The sequence below is a fragment of the Tigriopus californicus genome, chromosome 4, assembly GCF_007210705.1.
Source record: "Tigriopus californicus strain San Diego chromosome 4, Tcal_SD_v2.1, whole genome shotgun sequence".
NCBI classification, from domain to species: domain Eukaryota; kingdom Metazoa; phylum Arthropoda; class Copepoda; order Harpacticoida; family Harpacticidae; genus Tigriopus; species Tigriopus californicus.
In genome coordinates this window covers 9,488,111-9,510,148 of record NC_081443.1, presented here as the reverse complement: position 1 = coordinate 9,510,148, position 22,038 = coordinate 9,488,111, and the positions used below count along the sequence as shown (strand labels likewise).

The 22,038-nt window shown below is 44.0% G+C and overlaps 2 protein-coding genes across 4 annotated transcripts in view; one reads left to right on the top strand and one right to left on the bottom strand.

Annotated features, from left to right (window-relative positions):
- LOC131879764 (uncharacterized) overlaps positions 1-22,038 on the top strand; it is a 53,607-nt gene that overhangs the window by 23,388 nt on the left and 8,181 nt on the right. For both annotated transcript variants that reach the window (XM_059226176.1, XM_059226175.1), the window contains 2 exons: positions 3-111; positions 339-450. In XM_059226176.1, the coding sequence (XP_059082159.1) occupies positions 3-111; positions 339-450 (221 nt within the window). The remainder of the gene's footprint in view (positions 1-2; positions 112-338; positions 451-22,038) is intronic.
- Positions 1,981-22,038, bottom strand: part of LOC131879759 (uncharacterized) — a 22,505-nt gene continuing 2,447 nt past the window's right edge. Inside the window, exons 1-2 of one of the 2 annotated variants that reach the window (XM_059226169.1) lie at positions 10,984-11,219; positions 1,981-6,929 (exon numbers count right to left, since the gene is read on the bottom strand). In XM_059226169.1, coding sequence (XP_059082152.1) covers positions 3,112-6,645 — 3,534 coding nt within the window. In that variant the 5' untranslated portion in view covers positions 6,646-6,929; positions 10,984-11,219 and the 3' untranslated portion in view covers positions 1,981-3,111. Of the gene's footprint in view, positions 6,930-10,983; positions 11,220-22,038 lie in introns of those variants that run through there. The other variant, XM_059226168.1, reaches the window with a different exon arrangement.

Sequence of the window (22,038 nt, the reverse complement as noted above, 5' to 3'; positions counted from 1 at the left end):
AGAACTGGCCGCTAGTGATTCGGGGGCTTCAATTGAGCGATAATGGCACGTACAAATGCCAAACCAGCTCTGATCCACCGTCCTTCCTATTCACTCAGCTCATAGTCATCGGTAAGTGGTGATATATCATAAAGTCCTCTGGTTCAATGGCCACAACATCACGTAGACCGAAAAGATAGATTTTGACTCATACGCACATGGAACTCGAAAGTCTAAAGGACACTCTTATGTAGTGCATGTAGTACATTTGGAGTAGGTGGCATTCCTTTTTTATTACATTATAGTTTTTATTTTTGCTAAGGTGGCGCAAAAATATCATTGGAAGCTTTCTACTTTAGAGGCTAAAGCCACAATTCAAGGTCCCGAAGAGCGATATCTGAGATTGGGATCCACCCTTCATTTGGATTGCGTGTTCCATAATATTACCGCCCAACCCAACATCATATTTTGGTGAGTTTGCACAATTCCAATTTGCTTTTCCTTCCATCGATCCATTGGTGATAAATTGGTTTTTGCTCCACTCAAAACGTCTAATGCATTGCCGGATCCAGCAAAGCTGAAGTGCATAATTTCTGCAGCATGTCCATGTTTCTTTGCTAATAATTTAGGTTTCTGCGCTATTGATTTAAAGCGGAAATAATTTTGAAAATGATGTAGAGCACGTACTATGAGCTTCATTGGGTCGTTGCAACTATTGGAGTGTGTAAAAACAGGTTTTAGGATCAAGAAACGGATCAGTCTCATTGGCAAATGAGTTTTTTTTTTTAAGTGAAAGTTCAAGAGACATCACGAGTAAGAACTTGCTTCAACCCGGTATTCGAATTGAACGGACCTATTTCGATCATGCTCGAATGTTGGATAACCAATAAACTGCTTAATTAACTCTCTCGTAAAAGAAAGGGGGAAAAAGGCGTCCATAAATACATTTTGACCGGCTCTCCATTACATTGTGACCGTAAAGTTTCTGCCCATTGATAAGTGGCTGGAGCAATTTTCTTTACTGAACCGAATGACGATTGCATCCACCCTCAGATGATTTATCGAAGCTCAATGAAACATTCAAGCCATTAAGAGCCGGAAGTTTTGGATCGTTACACCTGACTATGAGCATTGTCATAATTTTATAATCTGGGTTGTCAGGGTGACCTTTTTTGTTTAATTTGGCTTTAACTTTTATAACTTGCTTGAAACCTATCATTGTTTATTAGATCTTCGAATAGTCAAGCTTTTATCTCACGATACCATAGAAACGAGATTTTCACCTCTTGCTCAGTACTTACGAAGGCTTTAAAAGGCGCAGTATCCGAATATAATTTTTCTAGTGGAAGTCAAATGGTCGCCAATAAGTAAGCCAAAAAAGAAACGGGCCTCACAACTGACTAAAGTAAACCCTTTGGTTGTTGCAAAAGCCCATCCCATCTTAGGTACTCTTGATTTAGATTTGTTTTTATATAAAGGAAAATGCTCTGCTCCTTAAATGAGACAATGACTTTGCGGTCACAGTGTAGTTGTGCACTTCGCGAGGTCAATTAAATCCTTTGGGAAAGAATGTCGTTTATATACCTTGTTAATTGTACGATAATACAAAATTGTTCAAATGCAGAAAAAGGTACGGTAATCCCAGACAAAGGCATAAGTTTAGGCTTAGTGCTATGTACATAAACACATCAGATACAGAAATATCTGTTATTGACCAGGACAGTGTTAAATTAACTAAGTGCTCTTGGGTCCAGTTGACTTCAAACTGTTGCGAGAAGTGGCGTTAGTCTTCGTTGGCCGAGACATCCGTCTTGAAGAAGGTCATTCCTCAAAGAACGACATAGGTTTTGTACCTCAAAAGTTTATTTTGACCCTAGACGGGAACAGAAATGCGGCCGTCTCATTTCCAAGGCTGTCCTTCTCCTAACTAATCACTCTTTCGTCCGCATATTTGAGCCCGTAAGTACAGAAAAGACGATAAATTCATGACTTGTTGAGGAAGACTCTGTAATTTCAAAATAGTTTATTTCAAGACAAAATGGTGCTTATTTGCAATGCTTTAAGACAAAGGAGATGAAACAAAAAAAAAAAGAAATATGAAAAACCGCAGTGACAAATTCTGGCTTGATGATAACATCCAGGAATTTGTCTGTACAAGATAATCATAATAATAATAATAATAAAGATGATGATGATCCATTTGAATAGATCTGAACATCATTCACATATAACAACACTTAAGATTGGGTTCAATTCCAAGGTGAGCGACAAGAAACAAGGCATTTTGGCCGGATTGGTAAAACGTATTTTTCTTCAAGGCTGTTGGACCCTTTCGTCCTCCTTGTGTTCCACAGCTGTTTTTTCATGTCTTCATTTAAGACTTTGGTCAAAATAATTCATTTCTTCTTAAAAGACCATTGCACTTCTGACATTATTTTATAAATCGACCACTCGGTTACAATTAGCATTGCTCTAGGGGACCACAAAGCAAAAAACTTGAGAATTAGCATCCGGGTTGAGGATTTTTGACACCGTTCAAGAACCTCGGTGAATTGTTTCACAATGCAAGAACAATTATGTAGGATCTAGTTACTGTTTCATATTGAGTGACGGGGATTTGGGATATGAATGGTTGAACAATTGCTTGGGAAGTGATCATCAGTACAGAGTGTTATTGAATGGGACATGGATCATATTTGAAAAGGGGCATGGGAGTGAATTGGCACGGGAGGATTGTCTTTCAACTTCAAATTTTACGAGGGATTTTTTTATCTTTCTGATTTTTTTTTTGCTCTAGAATATACAGTACGATGAGTTTGTCCGTTGCCTTCTTTACTTGCGAACACAAAGCCCAAAATTTGAGGCTAAAATGGTTTTGGAAGTGATTTCTCTTGAGAGGACCTTTAGAATTGCATGCAGTAGGTTGCAGAACACGGGTTTCACTTTGAAACTTTCTTGAGTGGCACCAAAACTGGAATTTGCTCGCTCATCATCATTTGGCCAAGTCAAGTGGAGATTCATCAAGTACAAGTACACACGGGAGGCGAGGAAGGGAAGAGTGTGAAACGAGTTTCTTGGGTAAGTTGAGCCATGTGAGTAAATCAGTATTCGTTCGAGTGAGAGGTCGGAAGCCTAGTCAAGATCAATATCGGAAGATTTCGTGGGTGCACATTCAGTCGTTATTTGTTCCTCAGACTTGGATGCATCGGACGGAGAAGAATCCCCAAGGGTTGGTTCAGCCTCCTCCATTTCCTCCTCTTCGAGAGGCTCCTGGCGTAAACTCAAAGGGATCTCTTCGGTTCTGTCTGGCGGACTGTATTTCCCAAAGCCAATTCGACCCAAGTCCATTGGTCCATTTTGGATTCCATGACCGATACTGCTCACAATAAGCGAGTTGATGGGAACAAGGGTCCGATTGGCAAACATTTCCAGGTCTTTAGGAGTTGCCATGCCACTTCTAACGTCCAGGACGCCATCGCGGACCAAAACGGGACGAATAGAAGGCTTCTCAGGGGGAGCTTGCCCGTTGGAACGCTTCTTCTTCCGCTTCATTGAGTTTCGCTTGGAATCTATAGAGACAGTGTCTTCTGACTTTTCCCGATCCTCCATGATAGGTTTGGCTCCGTTGGTTGGTTTGTCGGAGACAACAGGTTCGGATCTCGAGACTGCTACGGAAGTTTTCTTTTCCACAGCCTCAGATTGTACAACAGATTCCAACGGCATTGGTTGGGGATCGAAAATAGCCTTGCCTGATCGCTCAGAGACCAGGTCTTGTTGGGCATGTCTGGAGTTTGCCTTGTTGGCCTTTCGATTCTTGCGTTTCTTTGTCTCCCATTCTCCACCATTGTCCGGAGTATCTGTTGCCTTGGCTTCGTTCTCGACTAATTCCGAAGCAACCGAGTGCTCCTTGCGTTTGTCGTTTTGAGCTGACTGTTGAGAATTATTCATTTGGTTCTTAGACCTCCGATTGTGGCGACCAGACTTATTACCTCGACCAGATTTTACCGGCTCAGACGACTCTTTAGGAGGTGGAACATTCTCTTGGTCTTCTCCTTTGTCTTTGGAGGTCAAAGGCTTCTTCTCTTCAGGCTTTTCTTCCTTACAAACCACACTGTAGAGCTTTTTCATGGCACTCGCCTCACTGGAAAGAACGTTGGAAGAGTTGTTAGCAAGCGAGGAATCGGGAGATGCACAAGGGTCTTTATTTGCTTCATGGTCTGGCTTTGGTGAAAGCTCTGAACCAAGCGAAGTTGCAGGAGTGGTAGCGATCTCCGAAGCAGTGGTGGTTTTCTTGGTAGTGGTGCTGGTGGTAGTCGTAGTAGTAGCGTTGGTAGGATTGGAAACAGACTTTGAGACCTTGGGATTGAGGCGAGGGCTATTTGACTTCTTTGGGGGTGACGGTTGTTGTGTCGGCTGGGGGCTCTGCTTGGACATATTGGACTTCTCGCCAGGAGCAACTTGCTTACTGATGGCTTGTTCAGGTACTTTCTCCTTGTGTGACAACACTGGACACGATATAGGAGAGGAAAGCAAGTTGTCCTCTTTGAGGGTGATGTGTGCGACTCTAGGAGAGCATAGGGAGGGAGAGGCATCGCTGCATTGTACATCAGATTCGACTTGAGGTGATTCCTGTGGAACATCTTTACACTTCACAGACTCTTCCTTTTCAGGAACACTAGCATAATTTTTTGCCGACTCGACCAAGCCACTGCCAGCAATAACATTTTCCGGCTCTTCTTTATCTCCGTCTTTGACAATATCTTGAGGAACATTGGAAGGGGCATCATTCGTCTCACCTTTGATCACATCGTTTGAAGGGTCACCAATAGGAGCGGGTTCGCAGACTAACTGTTCAAAATCACATGATGGAGTTGGTTTCTCAGATTTGATGGCATTCTCAGTTTCGCAATGACTTTCCAAACCGTTCACAGCATTTTCCGTCATGATGGCTGGCGCTTTACCGCCGACCTTCTCCAATTCCTGAGCAGCTTGGTTCAGCAAAGCCTGGTCGTTGAGAGCACTCTCGCCTGCCTCAAGATCTTGAGCGGTGTTGGGTGGAGAGACGGTAATAACTGGTGTTGGGGAATCCGATTGGACAGAATCGGTCACTTTCTCGGTCACCTCGTCTTCTTCAGAGAGTTGGCTCGACGACATTAGACTTCCAACCACGGTTCCATTCTGAATGCTTCCCTGGTCTATCTGAGCTCCTTTCTGCGCGTGGAAGAAGTCTTCCGATGAGGAGGAACCACGATGAACCTCAGGGATGACCATGGTAGCCAAAGACTTCTTCCTACGCTTCTTCTTTTGAACCCTCTTGCCATTGAGCCGATCTGGATGAAGTCCAGGAATGACGGATTTGGGATTTTCTTCCTCTTTCAACATCGGAACTGACTTACTCTCTTGGGCAATACCATTGAACTTCTCTGATGAAGGAACTCCCACACTGTTGACCTGTGGAATAGGCACAGTTTTGCCCGAGTAGGGAACATTACATTCGTTGTTTTGATACCAGATCTGTTGAGATTGAGGAACCATGGCGGAACCTTGAACAAAGTTCAAAGCGCCATTGCCATCAGTCCAGGTGACAGGAGAGTACATTGACAAATCGGGAGGACTGTGTGGGCATGTGGAATCATTGGAATGGGACTCGGCACCATTTTCCGACGAGGACTGATAGGTGGAATTGTCATGGCTGTGGTGGCCACCACCTCTTTCGTTGGTATGATATGGTTGATAAGGCACTCCATAATGGTCATATGGCATGGAGGTCTGGTGCTGGAGAGCAGGTGGTGCCATGTATTGCTGAGGTCCAATATACCCGTTGACCGGGCCTCCATTGTCCATGGGAAAGGCCAAGTATATATTTGAAGGACCCTGGTACATGGGACCCTCGGGGCCCATGACAGGGTTGGGGATGATGATTTCCTCACACGGAATCATTGTGTTTGAAGAGGGCGAGTATAAGAACAAGTTTGGACGGGATGCCTGACTTTGAGGGATGAACGGAGCCGCATTAGGAGAGTACGGGAGACTGACCACTTGTTTAGCGGTCTCCCCATCTGCTGCTTGAGTTTTCTCATTCGGCGTTGAAGTGCTGTCGTGATGAGTTCCATCGGTGATTGATTCTTCACGTCCACTACCTTCACCAGTTTGTGCCTCTTCGTCATCTCCTTCCTCTGGGTCGCTACCATCCTCCTTGATACTGGACCCATTGGATTGGGACATCTCGATCTTGTGGGCATAATAGTCTCTTTTGAAGAGCACATCTAAGTTCTTCGAGCGAATCTTTGTGAAGCCATCCGGCAATTGCTCGAACTCACAGCCTTCGCCATTGTGATCAAAACCGTTGGCGTACTCAGCAGCCGCTTGGGCCGCAGCAGCCTTCCTTTCGAATCTCGGTGCTATGGGGGCAGAGTTCCAATGGGATCCATACCTCCTTGAAGGGGGTGGTCCCCCACTGTAATGGCGATGATGGCTCCTATGATGACCACCGTAGCCCCCTGGCCCGTGGTTTTCTCGAGGGCCATAATAATGAGCGGGCTTATGATTCTCTGGCTTCACGTGCTCAAGATCATTTCCACTCTGAGGTTCGGATGTCTCGTCACCGGACGTGTAAAAGGTTTCTCCGACTGCAGTCCACCGAACCTTTTGACGCCTTTTGCCCATTCTAGTCTAGGGAACACTCAAATCCCAAACAATTCCCTCTATTTGCCAAGCGAGAATGAGTTTCTCCGACTACGGCAAGTCCTTCTTGTGTTGCTTCTTTTCGTCACACCTGGCGAGGTTTTAGATTGGAAACAAGGTTTGGCTTTCACGGGTTTCGGTCTGGCAAAATCTTCTTAAGTTGACTTTGATTGAACGATGACACTAGTTCTAGATCACTAGAATGGATGAGGATTCTTCTCTCATGATCCTTAATCCGTCTTCGATTTGCCAGTCAAACCACTCACCTAAAAGACAGTAAGGAAATGAGATGTTGAAATGGCCCGTTTTGGAGCCGGAGATCAAAATGCAAGACCTATATCAGGGTCCAAACATGGATTACGTACAGCTAATGGAGCGAACCCCCTCACTAGATTTGGAAATATTTGGTATGTCACCGATGACAACAGAGCAACGACTAAATTTCCTAGTCCTAGGCTAAGGTCATGCTTGAAATCACGAGGAAGTGGTGACCAAACCCGTCCATCTGTCCATTCCATTAGAGTTGTGCGGTGAGAGGGTGTGCTTTCGTTCCATTGACATACCCAGAGCATTTCAAGCAGCTCGACATGCTGCTTTCCCGCAAAGGCAAAAGGCGAGTTGAGAAAAACTCGGTCCATTCCCAGAGTACAAAAGGAATCATAGCTCTCATTACCAACTCACTAAAGGCTCGTTTGACTTTAATGGTGTTGTGACTAGCCATTGCTCAACTTACGAAATCTCCTCCAAAAATCTGCGCTCCCACCCAGTTCTTATCGAGACGTAAACCAGTTCTCTTCCAATTCTATATCATCATCATTACCACCACTACACCCCCCAACTATTGCTCCTTGGAATGGTTTTCTTCAACTCCCTCCTACTTCTGGACTTTGCTCCTTTACAGTATCAAGCGCGAGGAGATTCCACACTCACTTGTCACATGGTCCTTCATGAACGTAGAACATGGCAAACTTTGTATGTATATACATTGAAAATTCTGGGCACATCGCCAAATTGCCTTATGACATGGCCAGTCTAAAAGATGAGCACGAGAAACAGACAAGTCCTACACCCCATAGCAATTCCTTTAATCATTCGCTTTCGTTTGTCTTGTGGTGGCGATATCGAAGGCCAGTCATAAGCTTACTCGACTTACTCGATCATCTTATGTACTGTTCTATACGTGCTATGTGAGTGTCAAACGTGTTTTTTGATTGTTTGGAATCTCATGGGCCAACTTATCATTTTTAATGAATCACGCTCAACGACACTAACCCACGAGTACTTGGCTCTCAAATCGTCCACATATGAAACTTTGCCTCCATCGTCAGATAGGAAAGAAAGCCAGAGAGAGATGAGTCAAGAGGAAAGGAATGATGACCGAATGAAAGCGGTCAACTCGACTTCTGTCGTTGATATTGTGCTGTAGATAGAGGTCGTTGACGAAAGCACCCAGAGGCGGTAACAATTCATGAACACCGCGCTCAAATTTCACGACACTGATGTGAGCTCGTATAAAGCAGAAACTCGCCTCTTGGGTTGAGCCATTGGGAACGATTCTAAAAAATCTCTAAGGCAAACGCTTTGAGTTCCTATAAGGATTGTGAAAGTGAGTGGCCCGCGAGAAATTATGTTGCTATCTTGAAAAGTGGAGTAATTTAGGCGATGGATGGAGTTATCTGTGGTATGTTCGATCCAAAAAAAAACATCCCACATCATTCCGACAGCAACTCGGATGATATCCAAATGTATGTCCAGATGGCCGGCCAATGAATTGAACGGAGAACGGGATAGAGAGGAAGTTTGAATAATGTTCATAAGCAAACAAACACTTTGAAGAAGAGCTCTCCCATCGGTTCCACATGTGAGCGGAGATGACCGATAGCTAGACCATCATCACTCTTTCGCCTCTCTCATGGCGAAGAGCTACAAAACAGATAGATGGCACAATTGCCCACAAAGGAAAAATATCGCACACTGATCACTCATTTGGACACAGAATGGAGATGAACTGACACAAGCAGGAAGTATCTCATTACCAGATTTACTTCAGGGGGAAAAGCCGCTAAACTTATCTCCATACACTTTCTTGGGAGAAGGAGCGAGACACAAACGAGTGGGTTCATGCAACAGCTGGTCATTCTATCATCGTCCTTAAACAACCAGGCGAGGTGGAAAACAACTTTAATCTAGGTGTTTTTAGAACAGCAATATGGATTTATACAATCCGCAAAAGACAAAGAAAATCGTTGTAAATGTATGTGGTACAGTTTCAAGTTGGAAAATGTGGCTGGGATTTCAGATCATGCGGGGCGGAGAGGCTGTGCGTTTTGAAATGCTAAATATTTATCATTTTGAGGTCATTCTTGAGCAAAGTCGAAGTTACGATTGACATGCGACGAATAATGAGCATGCTCACGCAGTCGTTTGGCAACTTGCTGGAGAGGTCAGAGGGAAAAAAATCACTGAATTCCCGCGGGGTGTGTGGGGATAAGCTTAACAATTGTCATCACTTTAATTCAAACAAAGCCTCATGCATTCCCATTTCATCTCATGTTCGATTCCTGTCAAATTCAAATACGAAAATTACTCTTGAGCTTATCAATAAGTAGGTCTGAGATGGTCAAGATCCTAAGTGCAGCTAAGGCCAAAGTTCAAGGAACATTACGGCGCAATCCAGACGCGTAAATCTTGCCGTCTTGTATTGAAATGGCAATAAATGGAATGAACTCGATGAAAGATACAATTTCAAATGTTTATACAACATGCTCAGAATTGAAATTCTCCTCCCTGTCACACAAGTGTCTCTTATCGGGTTCGAAATAACATACAGCACACCAGGCTTTCACCTGCAACATACATACGTACTCGCGCACTATTATTAACGCTCGAGTGCGACACGCTTGATGAGGAATTGGACTTCCAAAAAATTTGCTGATGAAAGCGTCATTAGTCCGCGTTATCTTGCGCTATGCAAATTTGCTTGCCAGCAACCTTTGTTCAACTCTCCATTTATAGGTAGATATTTGTGTACAAGTTCAAATTAGAACGGGAGCTAACAAAAGGCGCGCCAAAGGTTTGTCGATCAACAGACAGAGATTAACGAAGAACAACCTCTGAATCAACCTGGATTTCGAGATTGGGTAATAAAAACCCGAGTTCAATTTCTTCGGGGCGAAAGGCAAGATCTGTCTAAATATTCAAATTGTGTCCTTTGCTCGGGCCAGGCGGAATGTAGATTATTTTACCAGTCTCAAGATGCATTTGTCGCTTAGGGGGGGGAATGCAATTTTGCACAGTTTCAGATCGAAATCGTCCAGCTCCTTAGGCAGTGTGCTTGGCAATCATAAAAATAAACGTAGTACCTAGTAATGACCAGGACCAGAAGGGAATGGCAGAGTGCCTAACCGGTCCATTTCGTCGGTTTGTTAATGAGAAGGATAATAAATATGAAGATCAAGCGCCAAATTGTAGAATAGTAGTGAGAGTGAGGGAAATGGTGCTTCGAAAGTTAGATGAGGTGTCTGTTTGGAGTGGTTGGAACACTGCAGATATGGTCAGGGTCTTTTGTTTTCCCCCGTCATGTTCTAATAGCAAAGGGATTGTTTTTAGGGGAGATTGCAGCAAAAGATTTATTGATTCGACAAACCTCGCCTCTCCTACTCCTTCTCGAAAACTCCCGGTCCCTTCTACTACTCCGGATGATTGACCCTACTTGAATGGATATCTATACCTTGGGCCAAGATTATGAAGTAGTCCCTTTTCTCAAACACGATGAAAGTTTCCCTTTTCCCCAGTGTCAAAACAGAGAGGTCCCTGAGATACTTTCCTTAGTAAATTGGAGTACAGGCTCGAGAGCGGGTTTGACAGAAAATTGGACCATGGACCAACACGAAAAAAGCGGGAATCAATATTCGATAAATCTAGTGCGAGGGACCATCACTCTTTTTGCTTGGGACCATCAAATGATCTCATTCATGCATCATCCCAAGAGACAGACCAGATGAGAGCGAGAAAGAGCGAGAGTGGTGGGACCATCCCACATTAACACTTCGCACCTTTCTCCTCCAGACTAAAGAGGCCTGACACATAAAGAGTGTGTTCTAAAAGTGCTGAAGAACCCTTTGAGAACAGTGCAAAACGTGATGATAGTGGCTGAATGAATGGTAGGCTGACTCTTCCTGGTCTTCTCGGTCTTTTGAAAACTAAAAATCGTAAGATTAATGGTTCGACTCCCCTATCCCGAGCGTCTACGATTTAGAGTCTGCCAAATTCACCACACCATCGAAAACGGTTCAAGTATGAAATGTCTCATGAGCTTACCCTCTGAACAAGGATTAGAAGTCGGACCTAATCCTGGAGAACCATTCAGTTGACCTGTCACTGCCTAATTAACCGGTTCAACTTTTAACAAATCTGAATGTCTGTCGGATCTCAAACGCTATGGCTTTGACCGTCCAGCTCGGTTGCATGGTATATACTGAAGAAAAGGCCAGTATGGACTGAAAATATTGCCTGCTTCGCGTCGTCGACAACGCCGGCGTCGCCCTCTGCTTCTCCCTTTCCCCCACCGTGGCTCCTGCCCCTTACGCTTGATCTGAGCTCTCCAACAAACTGGCTTGGGCCAAAGCTCCCCGAACTGAACTACTCAGTTCGAGCTCCTTCCTCACTCTCGTTTCCTCGCCAGTAGTTCGCATCCATGCTGCCTCGATGTAGGCACTACACTTCCGAGTCCACTACGACATCGAATACAATCACGTGGTTCCCTCGATCCCAAACCGAGTCGAGACACTCGCAGCACCGAAAGAGTGTTGTTCTCGCTCGTTCCCCTTCTTTGGAGGTTGTAAGCAGTGCGTTGCTCACGTCTGTGCTGACGTACGGACATTGAATAACAGCCAAGCAGCCTCGAATCCCTCGGTTCCTCGGTGTTCCTACCAGACCCGCCGAGGACGTGGATGGGACGGGAATAACGCGGCCAATGCTGGAATGCTTGAAATCGTCGAGAGGAACAGATTTGAACATAGAGAGCTTCTTGACTATTAGACAACGCTGTCCCTGGGATTGTTTTCGATTCGGCTTTGCTTACTGGCCTGGGATGGAGGGTGCTCGCTTGTCATGTGATCTCATTGATTCATAACACAACATATTTTGTGTTGGAAATTTGGAAATTTGAAATCTAATTTGGTCGAATGTTTCCATTTGCTCTGTTGGCTGGCGTTTGAGCATCAACCGCAAACGAGGAGCCTCCCACTCTCGTCATTTCCTTTCGTTAGTCCCCATTCTCGTCCCATTCTTCCCCCAGACCCAAAAAGGCATGAAGACACAATGTAGACCATGCCGGTTCTCTTCCAAAGCCAAAACTTTGCCCAGGGTGGCGACGCAATTTCCGCTCTTTCGTAACCATCCCATGTTGTATAAGTCCAAGTTCCACAACTACTCTCAAATTACGAACAGTTCCCATTCTCGAGCTAACGTTTTCAATAGATGTACCGGTATTGGAGACATGACAAATGAAACACATGATCGAAATCCTGTACGTCCAAAATCAAACATGCAAAAGTCACACTCATTCGTGTTTGTGTCCATGTGTAGTCAACGGATGGTTCACGGGGTCACAAACTGGGGGAACAACTCTCGCCGAGAAGAATCGAGGGAACAAAACAGAGAAGGAGAGGGGGAGAGAGAAAAAGACGGAGAGGGCGAGAGTGATATCCGGCGCGAGACAAGTAAGTGGGAACGAGAGCGAGGAGCAGTTCCACTCTGCATGAACATGGACCGACATGCCATGCAGAGTGCGGCGTGCCCCAGTCACATGGTGGCCGGTGAAAACCGGCTTTGGAACGGACGAGAGGAGCTTCCTCAGAAGATCTGGGCTGGCAACGGACTTGTCATGATGGTACGTCTCGCCCAAACTACTAGGGATCATTCCGAAAGGGATCGAGGACGAAAGATTGTGGTTGTCTTGACGGAATTTTAGAGAGAGAACCGAGTTAAGGCTCTACTAATTGGGTGGAAAAAAAGTTTGCCAGTCCCACGGTTTTACATGGGATCGATCGTTGGGAAGCCCAGATGCTGCAATTCGAGCTTAGTAACAACTTTAACGAACGCTCTTGCAACCCATTCACATTGTTTCGACGCCCTTGGAGAGTACGGTAGCCCACCTCATCAATTAAATCCTCAGGCCCGATCCGAGGTGGAATAGAGATATTGCACACAGGATGACGTCAATACGACGGAGATGTCGTGCATGCCGCCTCTTTCTTTACTGTTCCGTCCGGCCTCCAACTACATTCTTTCATAACACAAGCCAGAGAAGGAAAGAAAGAGAGAGGAAAAGAGGCCGAAAGAGAGCGAGTCTCAATTCCACTCGTTCGAAAGTCTCTCTCGACTTGACCCGGGCCCATAAAGAGAGAGAGACTCATTCCCGTCTGTCATTTCTTATCCCGAGTCAACTCTAATCAAGTCAAGGGAAGACGTGTGAAATGGCTCTTTAAGAATTAGAATTATCTTATAACCCGAGCCTCGAATCAGCGACAATTTATTTAGGTGCCGGCCGAAAATGAATCAGAACTGCGTTCCACGTTTGTTTACGTTAAAACAAGCGACGAGGTACATGCATGTCGGGCATTTTTGCCTCCTCTTAAGGCTAGGCGTGTTTGACGTACGTAAGTAAGAAGGGCCAAAAGGGATTGTAGCGAGAGCATTCTAAGAACGAGCTAGAATGGAATACATATCCCCAACGCGTTCCACTTCCTTCCTTCCTTCTTCCATTCCAAATGGTTCCGTATTGCCTGGAGTACCACGACTACGTTGTACGCACTAGCCAACATTCTGCGGGTCTTAGGACAGAGACGCCACAAAAACGAGGGCCGGGGACGGAAAAAGGGGCTTCATTCATTTTGGTTGCCGGCGGGGAGCATTTGACAATGATAAAATTGTGATGAGGTAGACCAATGATGAGGGGAAATTTCCTGGACCAAAGGACTGCTAAACTGGCCCTTAGACTGCACAAAAACCTTGGCTAGGGAAGGAGGACAAGCAAATAGGCCTTGAGGATCTTTGAACACAAGGACGATGGGGCGAGAACCGCCAAATTTTTAATTACGACCGATCTCACGACCGAGCCATTTTCAGTTGTCTCTATCGCTCTCTTGTTTGTCAAGGAACTCACAAGATGAGGTCAATTTTGGCCCTGCCCAACACCCGGGAGGAAATCTGGCGATTTGCTCACAAAGCATGTATGAGGGATGTGTAGGTTTGGTGTCAATTAAGACAAGACATCAGTCAATCAACAACACTCAAAGAGCACATAACAAGAAAACGAAAGAAGATGAAACAAATTCCAGCAGTACAAAGAATTAGGGAAATGTGGACAGTTCCAAATCTAGCGTTGTTGCTCAGGCGTTCTAAAAAGCTCTTCTTAGCCTCGTCTCTCACTCTCTCTCTCTCTCTCTCTCTCTCTCTCTACCCCTATCTGTTTAATGTTCAATTCTTAATAATAGACCAGTCCCAGTCTGGCCTAGTCATTTCTCACCTCGCTCAACACTCAAAAGACCACAGTCCTGCCTCAAGCCACGCGAAAGCCAATACGGATTTTCCTCCTTTTTCTGGCCACGTAACATTCTCCCCCTCACCTCTTCATGATGAAAATCCTTGCGGTCTTGCCCTTTTTGACGAGTGAAATGACATGTCACTGTCGTGGATATTTCTGTTCCCCACGTTGTCGCCGCCGGTTCCAAGAAAGCCAGCGTTACGGCGTGAGACTCCCGCGAGGATGAGTGCATATTGATGGATATTCAAATACTCGAATGCATGTACAAACACATGGTCAAGGCCAACACTGAAGCCTTGATCCCGCCCTGTTTTCAAGAATATCTCTCTTCAAAGAGTGTGATGCTTGAAGTGGAACAAACCCAATCGCTGGAGACGAGGACAGCTCAAGCAATGCTTAGTTGGCAAAATCGAGAAGAGAAACCTCAACAGCTTTCAAATCGTGCCGTGTTTTCTTTGGAGACACAAAGCGTGAGGACATCGAGTAGCCTCTAAGTAGACCCTGGCATTTTAAACTCCATACAGATGTTCTAAAAGTGGCAATTAGTTCGACCGTCTAGCAGGAAGTCCAGAGGACAGAAGCTGAGAATATCCTTCAGTGAATGAACAGAACGCGAAGATGCACCGTTGTCTGGCAGTCTCGGGAGTGTTTGAAATGAATCATGTTAACTGCGAGCTCTCTCACATCTGTCTAGTGATTCAGGGAATGAAGAGGATCACTGCCAAACTCAAGAGTCAGGAGCATTCTAAGGGTTGAAGCAAAAATCGATGGTAAAATTTCAGTTACGTCAGGATGCCGAGACAGGCAAGCAAAAGTTCCTGTGTAAACCTTTTCATGCATGATGGATGATTAGCGTTCCTTTCATTTGTTGTCACTCTCGCCTTCGCTTCTCTCTAGAGCGCCGAGAAAATTGAGCTCAACAAGCCTCATTGGCAGACCCCAAGCTCTAAAACACTCAGAATATATGTCGCAGGTGCGGCTATTTTTCTTCCTTAGAGAATGGAATCATAAAGTTTCGTCTGTTCGCTCTTCTTCCTGTTGTTCATAAAAAAATCTGAAAAACTTCGCTACCAACTTCCGAAACTTCCCCGATCAAAAAAAAAAGAGCTAGTCAGACTGTCGCTTTTAAATATCATAGATATCGAAAATTGGGATAGCATCCCATATCCCTTCAGACATTGGCTGGTCTCAATAAACGACGAGGAGGAGGAGGAGGAGGATAAGTATAGGATGTGAGAGGTCGCCTTGCACGGATGGCTTAACTCGATCACTCCGAAGGGCGGGCTTTTGTAACTCAGACAATGTCTTGCCTTGGCTTGAAGTCGCTCGAGGGTTTTTTGACTCCGAAGATGACAAATAAATCCCCCTTTGTAGATGGACGAGGCATGTACCGTACAATACGCATGCAAGTGTGCGCCAATTGGCAAGCTCACAATTTTGTATTACAAGAATTCCTACCAATGCTCTGGAGAGTAATATCTCTGCACCTTCTTCGATTTTCCTTACAACAGTCCCATGGGTCCATGACCTCTTAACTCTGTATATTTTGCATGCATTCAGTGGCTCAACGATTAGAGCATCACAAAACTGATCGTTAAACATGGCTGCAGATTTTACAATGTCTACGCCCAAGAAACATGCAAAGTGTCTGATTGCGTTAATTCTCTATTTCTACCTCATTGTCAGGGGGCAATGATGGGTAAGAAAATTCACATCAAAGGATTCCAGATGGGCGAGAAAAGGCAGCTTTTGAATAGATGACGGCATGGCATACCTTTCCCTAAATTTCCGAGGACGAACCTGTCTCTAAATGATGCGTGCACTTACTCTATCGTTTCCCAAAAAACAAAGTCTGAAGACACATGTCGTGTGGACAAGCTGAACAAATCCACTAGAACGCGCACGCTTTATCTTCGGGCGATTCTCAACGCAAATATTGCGCGTTTTCGTCGATTTGCAAGATTGATCCAGGATCCTCAGTGCAACCTGAGACTTTGGCTTCGTCTTCAACAAAACACTGGAAGATCTCCATGTCTTCAAAACAAGACCGACTCCTAATCGGGTTCTAATGCTACCGATTTGACAAGGCAAACCCAGCTTCAAGTGCATCTTTGGTGAAATAGGGAAATCAAGGGCCGTGGTAACTTGTGAAAGTAAACAAAATAAAACGTGGGCCTAAGCTGTCAATCAGAAACAAAAATCGCAAGTTTATTTTGCCCAACTTGCCGGGTTCGATAATCAAAACTTCTCGAGCAATTCTTGTGATTGGAAGAGGGAAACTTGGAAATATGTTGAGCACGCTCCAAAGATTGAAGACATGATGTTTGTGTCGTGTCCATAAAATGTCATTACTGTGTGGTTAATTCCACCACAAGATTAAGCCACGTTTGTCCAAGATTTCTTGCCAAGGGATGAGCAAGCTACTTAAAAGACTGATAACTTGGTCTAATGCCGAATGTTGAACAAGGCTTTGGAATCATGTCTAATAAATTACTCAAGGACTTTCGCTCTAATTAGGGCATGAAAGGAAGAGCCCTCAAGGAAAACCTATATTACGAGCATTTTCTGGAAGAAAGGCAAACATAATTTTGACAGTGAAACGAGTCTGTCTGACACGACTCATTTCAAAGGCTTCGTTCCTCTTGTTCCCTCTCATCACATCGATATACTTTTGTTTAAAGCGAAAAGAAGAAAAAGAGCGCCAATATCTACCATTAGTTCTTCGTTTCCTTCCAAAGGGAACCACCGTCTTCGAATGTGGAAAGGCCATTTCCAATGGACCAACCTATGAGAAGACTAATGCACACAGCATGAGGGACTGGTTGGCGGGCCCGAAACTCATATCAATTAGTTGATAGGATCGCTTAATGACAATCCCCACAAAAGGAACCACAGAACAGGAGAGGACCAAAAAGGAACAACCATGAAAAGTGGAACTGCAACAAGAATTCCCGTTCCAATTAGGGACCAATTCCGTGACTACAATTTTTCACTCATTGAAACCACAATCTTTTTGGCACAGTATGGTAGTAATTCCATCTTGGCGAAGCTCTGTGTGGGGTTTGGTTACAAGAAAATCAGACAGATTTTCTTGTCCCACCGCCATAGCCCAGATCGTTCACTCCCCTGAAGAAAACAAATGAATATCAACGGGTCGAAATCAGCAACTCATCTTCTTCATCCTTTAAACAACTCGAGCCGTTTAGTAAGCTATTCATGCCGGGTCTGGATATTTTTTTCTCCTAAAAGGGACTCACTCGACCGAACCAGCCACTCTCCAGCTAACCATCCACGTGTCGTCAGAGCTTCGAAGGTTACTGTCATGTACCACCAACAAAGAGCCAAACCAACGGAACCATTCATTCCAGCCACACAGCTCGAAAAAACTTTGAGTCCATTGCCAAAAAAGGGAAATTTAGAAAGTCGACTTCCTTTAAGACCTCCGGAACTCTCGAAGGCCGAGTTGGATTCCCACGAAGAACGAGTTTGTGGTCCTAATGGAAGGATCGAAGTGTGGCTGATTTCTGAAGGGGTGAAAGGGGAATCAGGCGAGCCAGTTGTGCCAGTAGTGTTCGTCTTCTTTTTCGTGGCCCGTGGTTCCTTCCTTTAATACCAGGGATAAAAAGAAACATGCAAACTCCTCCGGAAAGACCTTCCAAACGAAGCTTCTTCTCTTGAACCAACCAAGAGACGACTGGGTACTTGACAAACAAACTGGAAATCGATGGTCTTTGAAAGACAGGCCAAACCCTTATTTGAGTGCTCCCCCTCGTGTCCCAATTATTGGGGTGGAAAGAGTCAGGTGGTTATTAGCAATTAGCATGAGAATATGGAAAAATAATGCTTATTGCTCATTCACACGCACTTCTGTATGGCTAAGAGCTATTCTTTTCAAAGATCTCCTCTTTGATCCGAGTCGTTCGACAGCGAAGATAGTAAGGTCACAAATTGGCTTAGCGGATTGAGCTTCCCACGATTTGTGGTCGTGAATATTCATAAGAGGATCAAGATCCTCGACTTTCCATGAAAGAGCTTCACGATTGGTCCCATATGAAGGCAATTCCGAAAACAAGAAATCCTCGGTAATACTATTGTGTCTCCTGTTCTGTATTGCACTCGACTAATCACTCATTAAAGTACAAAAATCTAGACATTTGTCGAGAGGCCAGCAAGGCCGGCCATTTCACGCTGATGGAAAAGCTGAGCAATTTAAAGTACAAGCTTCTTCAAAAATATCCAAGATACGTCGAAATAGGTGCTCAGATACTCGAGACTTCTTCACCGAGCTCCACACTATTTATCATGCGGAAATATTTTAACATCGCCCCGAAACCGTTATTTTGTCACGTAAATCAAGTGGTCACGTAAGCGCTCGAAAAGTTTGCCGTGAAAAGCTAAAGACGGATGCAGATGTGACTTTCATAACTATTCACTTTGTATTATAACAAGTGTTTGTGTTTGTTTCAATCTGTTCCATCCATCAGTAATTCCACGTTACAGAATTAATTGGTGGTATTCCTTGGGAGCATTTGGAGTGCCAACTTTTGTACTGTAAAGTGCAAGTCGTCCAGTGTGCCTCCCGCTTCCAACCAAAACAGTTCAAATCTCATGTTTTATGGACTCTTAGTCGTGATGACAATCGTATTCCAGTCCCTGAGCTCAAACTAGGCAAGGCTTCAAAAGCAAACAAAGGAGGCTTTAGAGTACATGCTGTGCATGTGAAAGAAACCTTGCCAGCTTTAACAATGGCCAGGGTAGAAGCGCACAGATTCTAATCTTGGCCTTGAGTAATAGTACTGCAATTGTGATAAACTCTTTGTGAGATCTTCAACGATAAGAACGGTGATAATATCCTGTATGCTTGTGGTTGCCAATGGTTCTGAGATGGGGAGCCATCATTATCGATTGTCTTTCGTCAGACCCATGGATCCAATGACTTCTTGGCATTATTGACGATCCTGGAAAGCCAATTTTGGCAGCACTCGCCTTATGCTTGATCTAAATTATTCCTCTCTTGATCAAAGACTCCTTAAGATGAGGAACGATTTCCTCGTAAACAACACTCTCAGTTGTTGCAAAGCCATTATTGCGATTATTTTTTTTGTATGATCACCGTTGCTTTCCAAATGTTCACGATCGAATTGTCAAGAGGGAAAGTTTTGCAAACGGTCAGACTTTGAGTTACAAAAGCCATTCCCATTCATAACCCGATCTTACAATTGTGCCTATGTAAACATGTTGCGGTCATCGAGGAACCTTTGCGCATTGCTGTGATAGGTAGTTCTTAACATTTCACAAACAACAACTAAAAGTGATAATCCTCTATTTCCTGGATGGTTAAATCGGTTCTTCACCGGCATTTTAGAGCCAGATTGAAGTCTAAATCTAGGAAATGGGCGATGATCTTGTTTCTTTGTCTGAGAAGTAACCAGGAAAATCCTCAAAATGAGGCCAACCTGAACAAATGGAGTCGAGATATTTCCTCCATTCGGAGGAGGAGAAGAGAGCAATTTCTCACATTCAATGTTATGGAAGAACTCTACACGAATGCTCTTTTCACACAAAAAGGGGTTAAGCCTCAAAGTTGCTTCAGTAACAACGATCTTTGGGGAGCTCTTGATTCAATTTTGTGGAGAACCCAGAAATTGCCTCAGGGACAATCTTGTTGTGTTCTCTTGCTCTCGTCATCCGAAACAAGACCATGATCCTCCACTATAAGCCTTTTCCCATTGCACCGTTAAATGAAGCGCCTTCTAAAATGAGTTCCATTAAGCGGTTCCAATGGATCACGATTACCCTCTTGCCCAATCCCTGATCATTGTCCATACTCTACTACTACAGTGAGCGAGGGCCCAAATCAAATGAATGTCCAGTGTTGTTAATGCTCTCGGACGCAATCGAGATAGATATAACATGCAATGCCACGAACAACAGAAAATACACTGTGCAGCACAGAACAGTTGAGCATACTGCTACCGAGCGGAGAGTGAAAGTATCGTCTCGATATCCCTCAGTGACTCCCAGTCTAAATATAGAGGATAGATTTCCATGTGATTCCCAAAACTGGGATTTTTTTCCGCCCTACACTCACTTATTTGGAGATATGGAGGAGTGTCAGGATGGGGAATGAAAAAAAATAAGATCAAATTATGGTTCAGGTTGAGATTATGGATATTAGGTTTTTTTTTTATAATTGGCTTCTCTTAAGCATCTTGATAATTGGTTTATCAAGTTTTACTAAAAAAGTACTCGAGGGCAGCTTTTACCACTGTACAAAAATGATGAGAAGTTCTGAAGTTGTCTTTTTCTTGCGTGGGAAAGTTTTGGTACACGCGTACCACAATATGGAGTTCATTTTGTACCCATTAGGCTCGCCATATGCACGGAATTTTCTTTTTTTAAATTCATAAACCATGATATAGTTCTTCCCTTACTAAATGATAAAGAAACCTTTCAGTTAAAAATGGACCCAAATTCAAAATCTTGTCACCTAGTTAATTAAGAATGATTTGGTACAAATAAATAACCGAAATAAATGGAGTACCAAAAGTTGGTTCCGTAGGTTTTAGCTTCAAAGCTTTAAAACTTTCAATTCATTTGCTATTTTCTCTACCGTGTGGCGTAATCTACACCATATTTCTCAGTATTGCCAAATCAAAACTTGAGTTGGCACTACCAACACTCTCGTCGAGACACATTGTAAGATACCAAATCGATTACTCATGAATTGAAGGAAAGATGGCAAAATGATAAAAGTGGTCAATTCCAGAATTAGCTCTTTTCCCAAACTTATCTTAACATTTAATCTAACAACGTACCCGCACGGTATCGATCTTTCACGTCATTCGCTCTCCTTGTCCCCAAATTACAAATTACAAGAAGATCACAAGCACGGACAGCCTTAAGAAGACAAAAGATGAAACTTAGAACATTGCCATTTGCAGGGATCAAGAACGGGTACACCCCAAGACATAAATCGAATTGCAGTAGCAGAAATACAGCCCAGTTGTCATAAACTACGCGGTATGGCTTCAGATTTTGTTTTCGCTTTCCCAGTTCCTCGCTCGCTTCGTCTTGTTTGGCACGAGATTATCCCCGGAGTAAAGTGGACCTCTTTTGTCTCTCCGAGTTAAAGGTTAACACGTCCACATACAAGACGACACAATCGGATCGGTCCAAGGTGTGTTTCGCTAAATACAACACAGCATGTTTTAGAAATCTCGGTCACAATTTGAGCTAACTGCTGAGAAGAAGTTCTAGCAGATGAAATTTTCAGATTATTGTGTGGCATGGAAACAATCCAAGACACGCGAGACACGTTTTCGGAATTCATTCGTAGCCAACCTCGACAAAACCGCCTTCTAATTATGCTCGCCAAATTGAACTGAAGATGAGCTTTTAGATCGATGATACCCTATTCAGAAGAGATGATCCTTGGTATCGGGTTGGTCTTCTGGACTGTGAAACAAATGTTTCAGAAGACATGTTTTTGTGGATTGAATGCCAGGGTTGGAAGGTTGAGCCTCGCCCGGTCAGTGAACAAGCCATTACATCGATCGAATACTTGTTTCTAAAAGGCAATATCAAGTCCTGTTTTAGATTGGTTCTCCCGTCTCTGGGCGTGAATTCAGCGTCTTTTTATAAAAAGGTCTGGGGAGGACATTCAAAACTAGGACTTCCATCAGGATAGGAAACTGTACTAAACGTCGCACCTCGGCCTTACTATTTACCAACATTATATATAGAATTATGAAATTGAACATAAATATTTTTAGAAATACGGGTTAACCAAAAGTGTCCTTTATCAAAAACCTTTAAGTGAATTT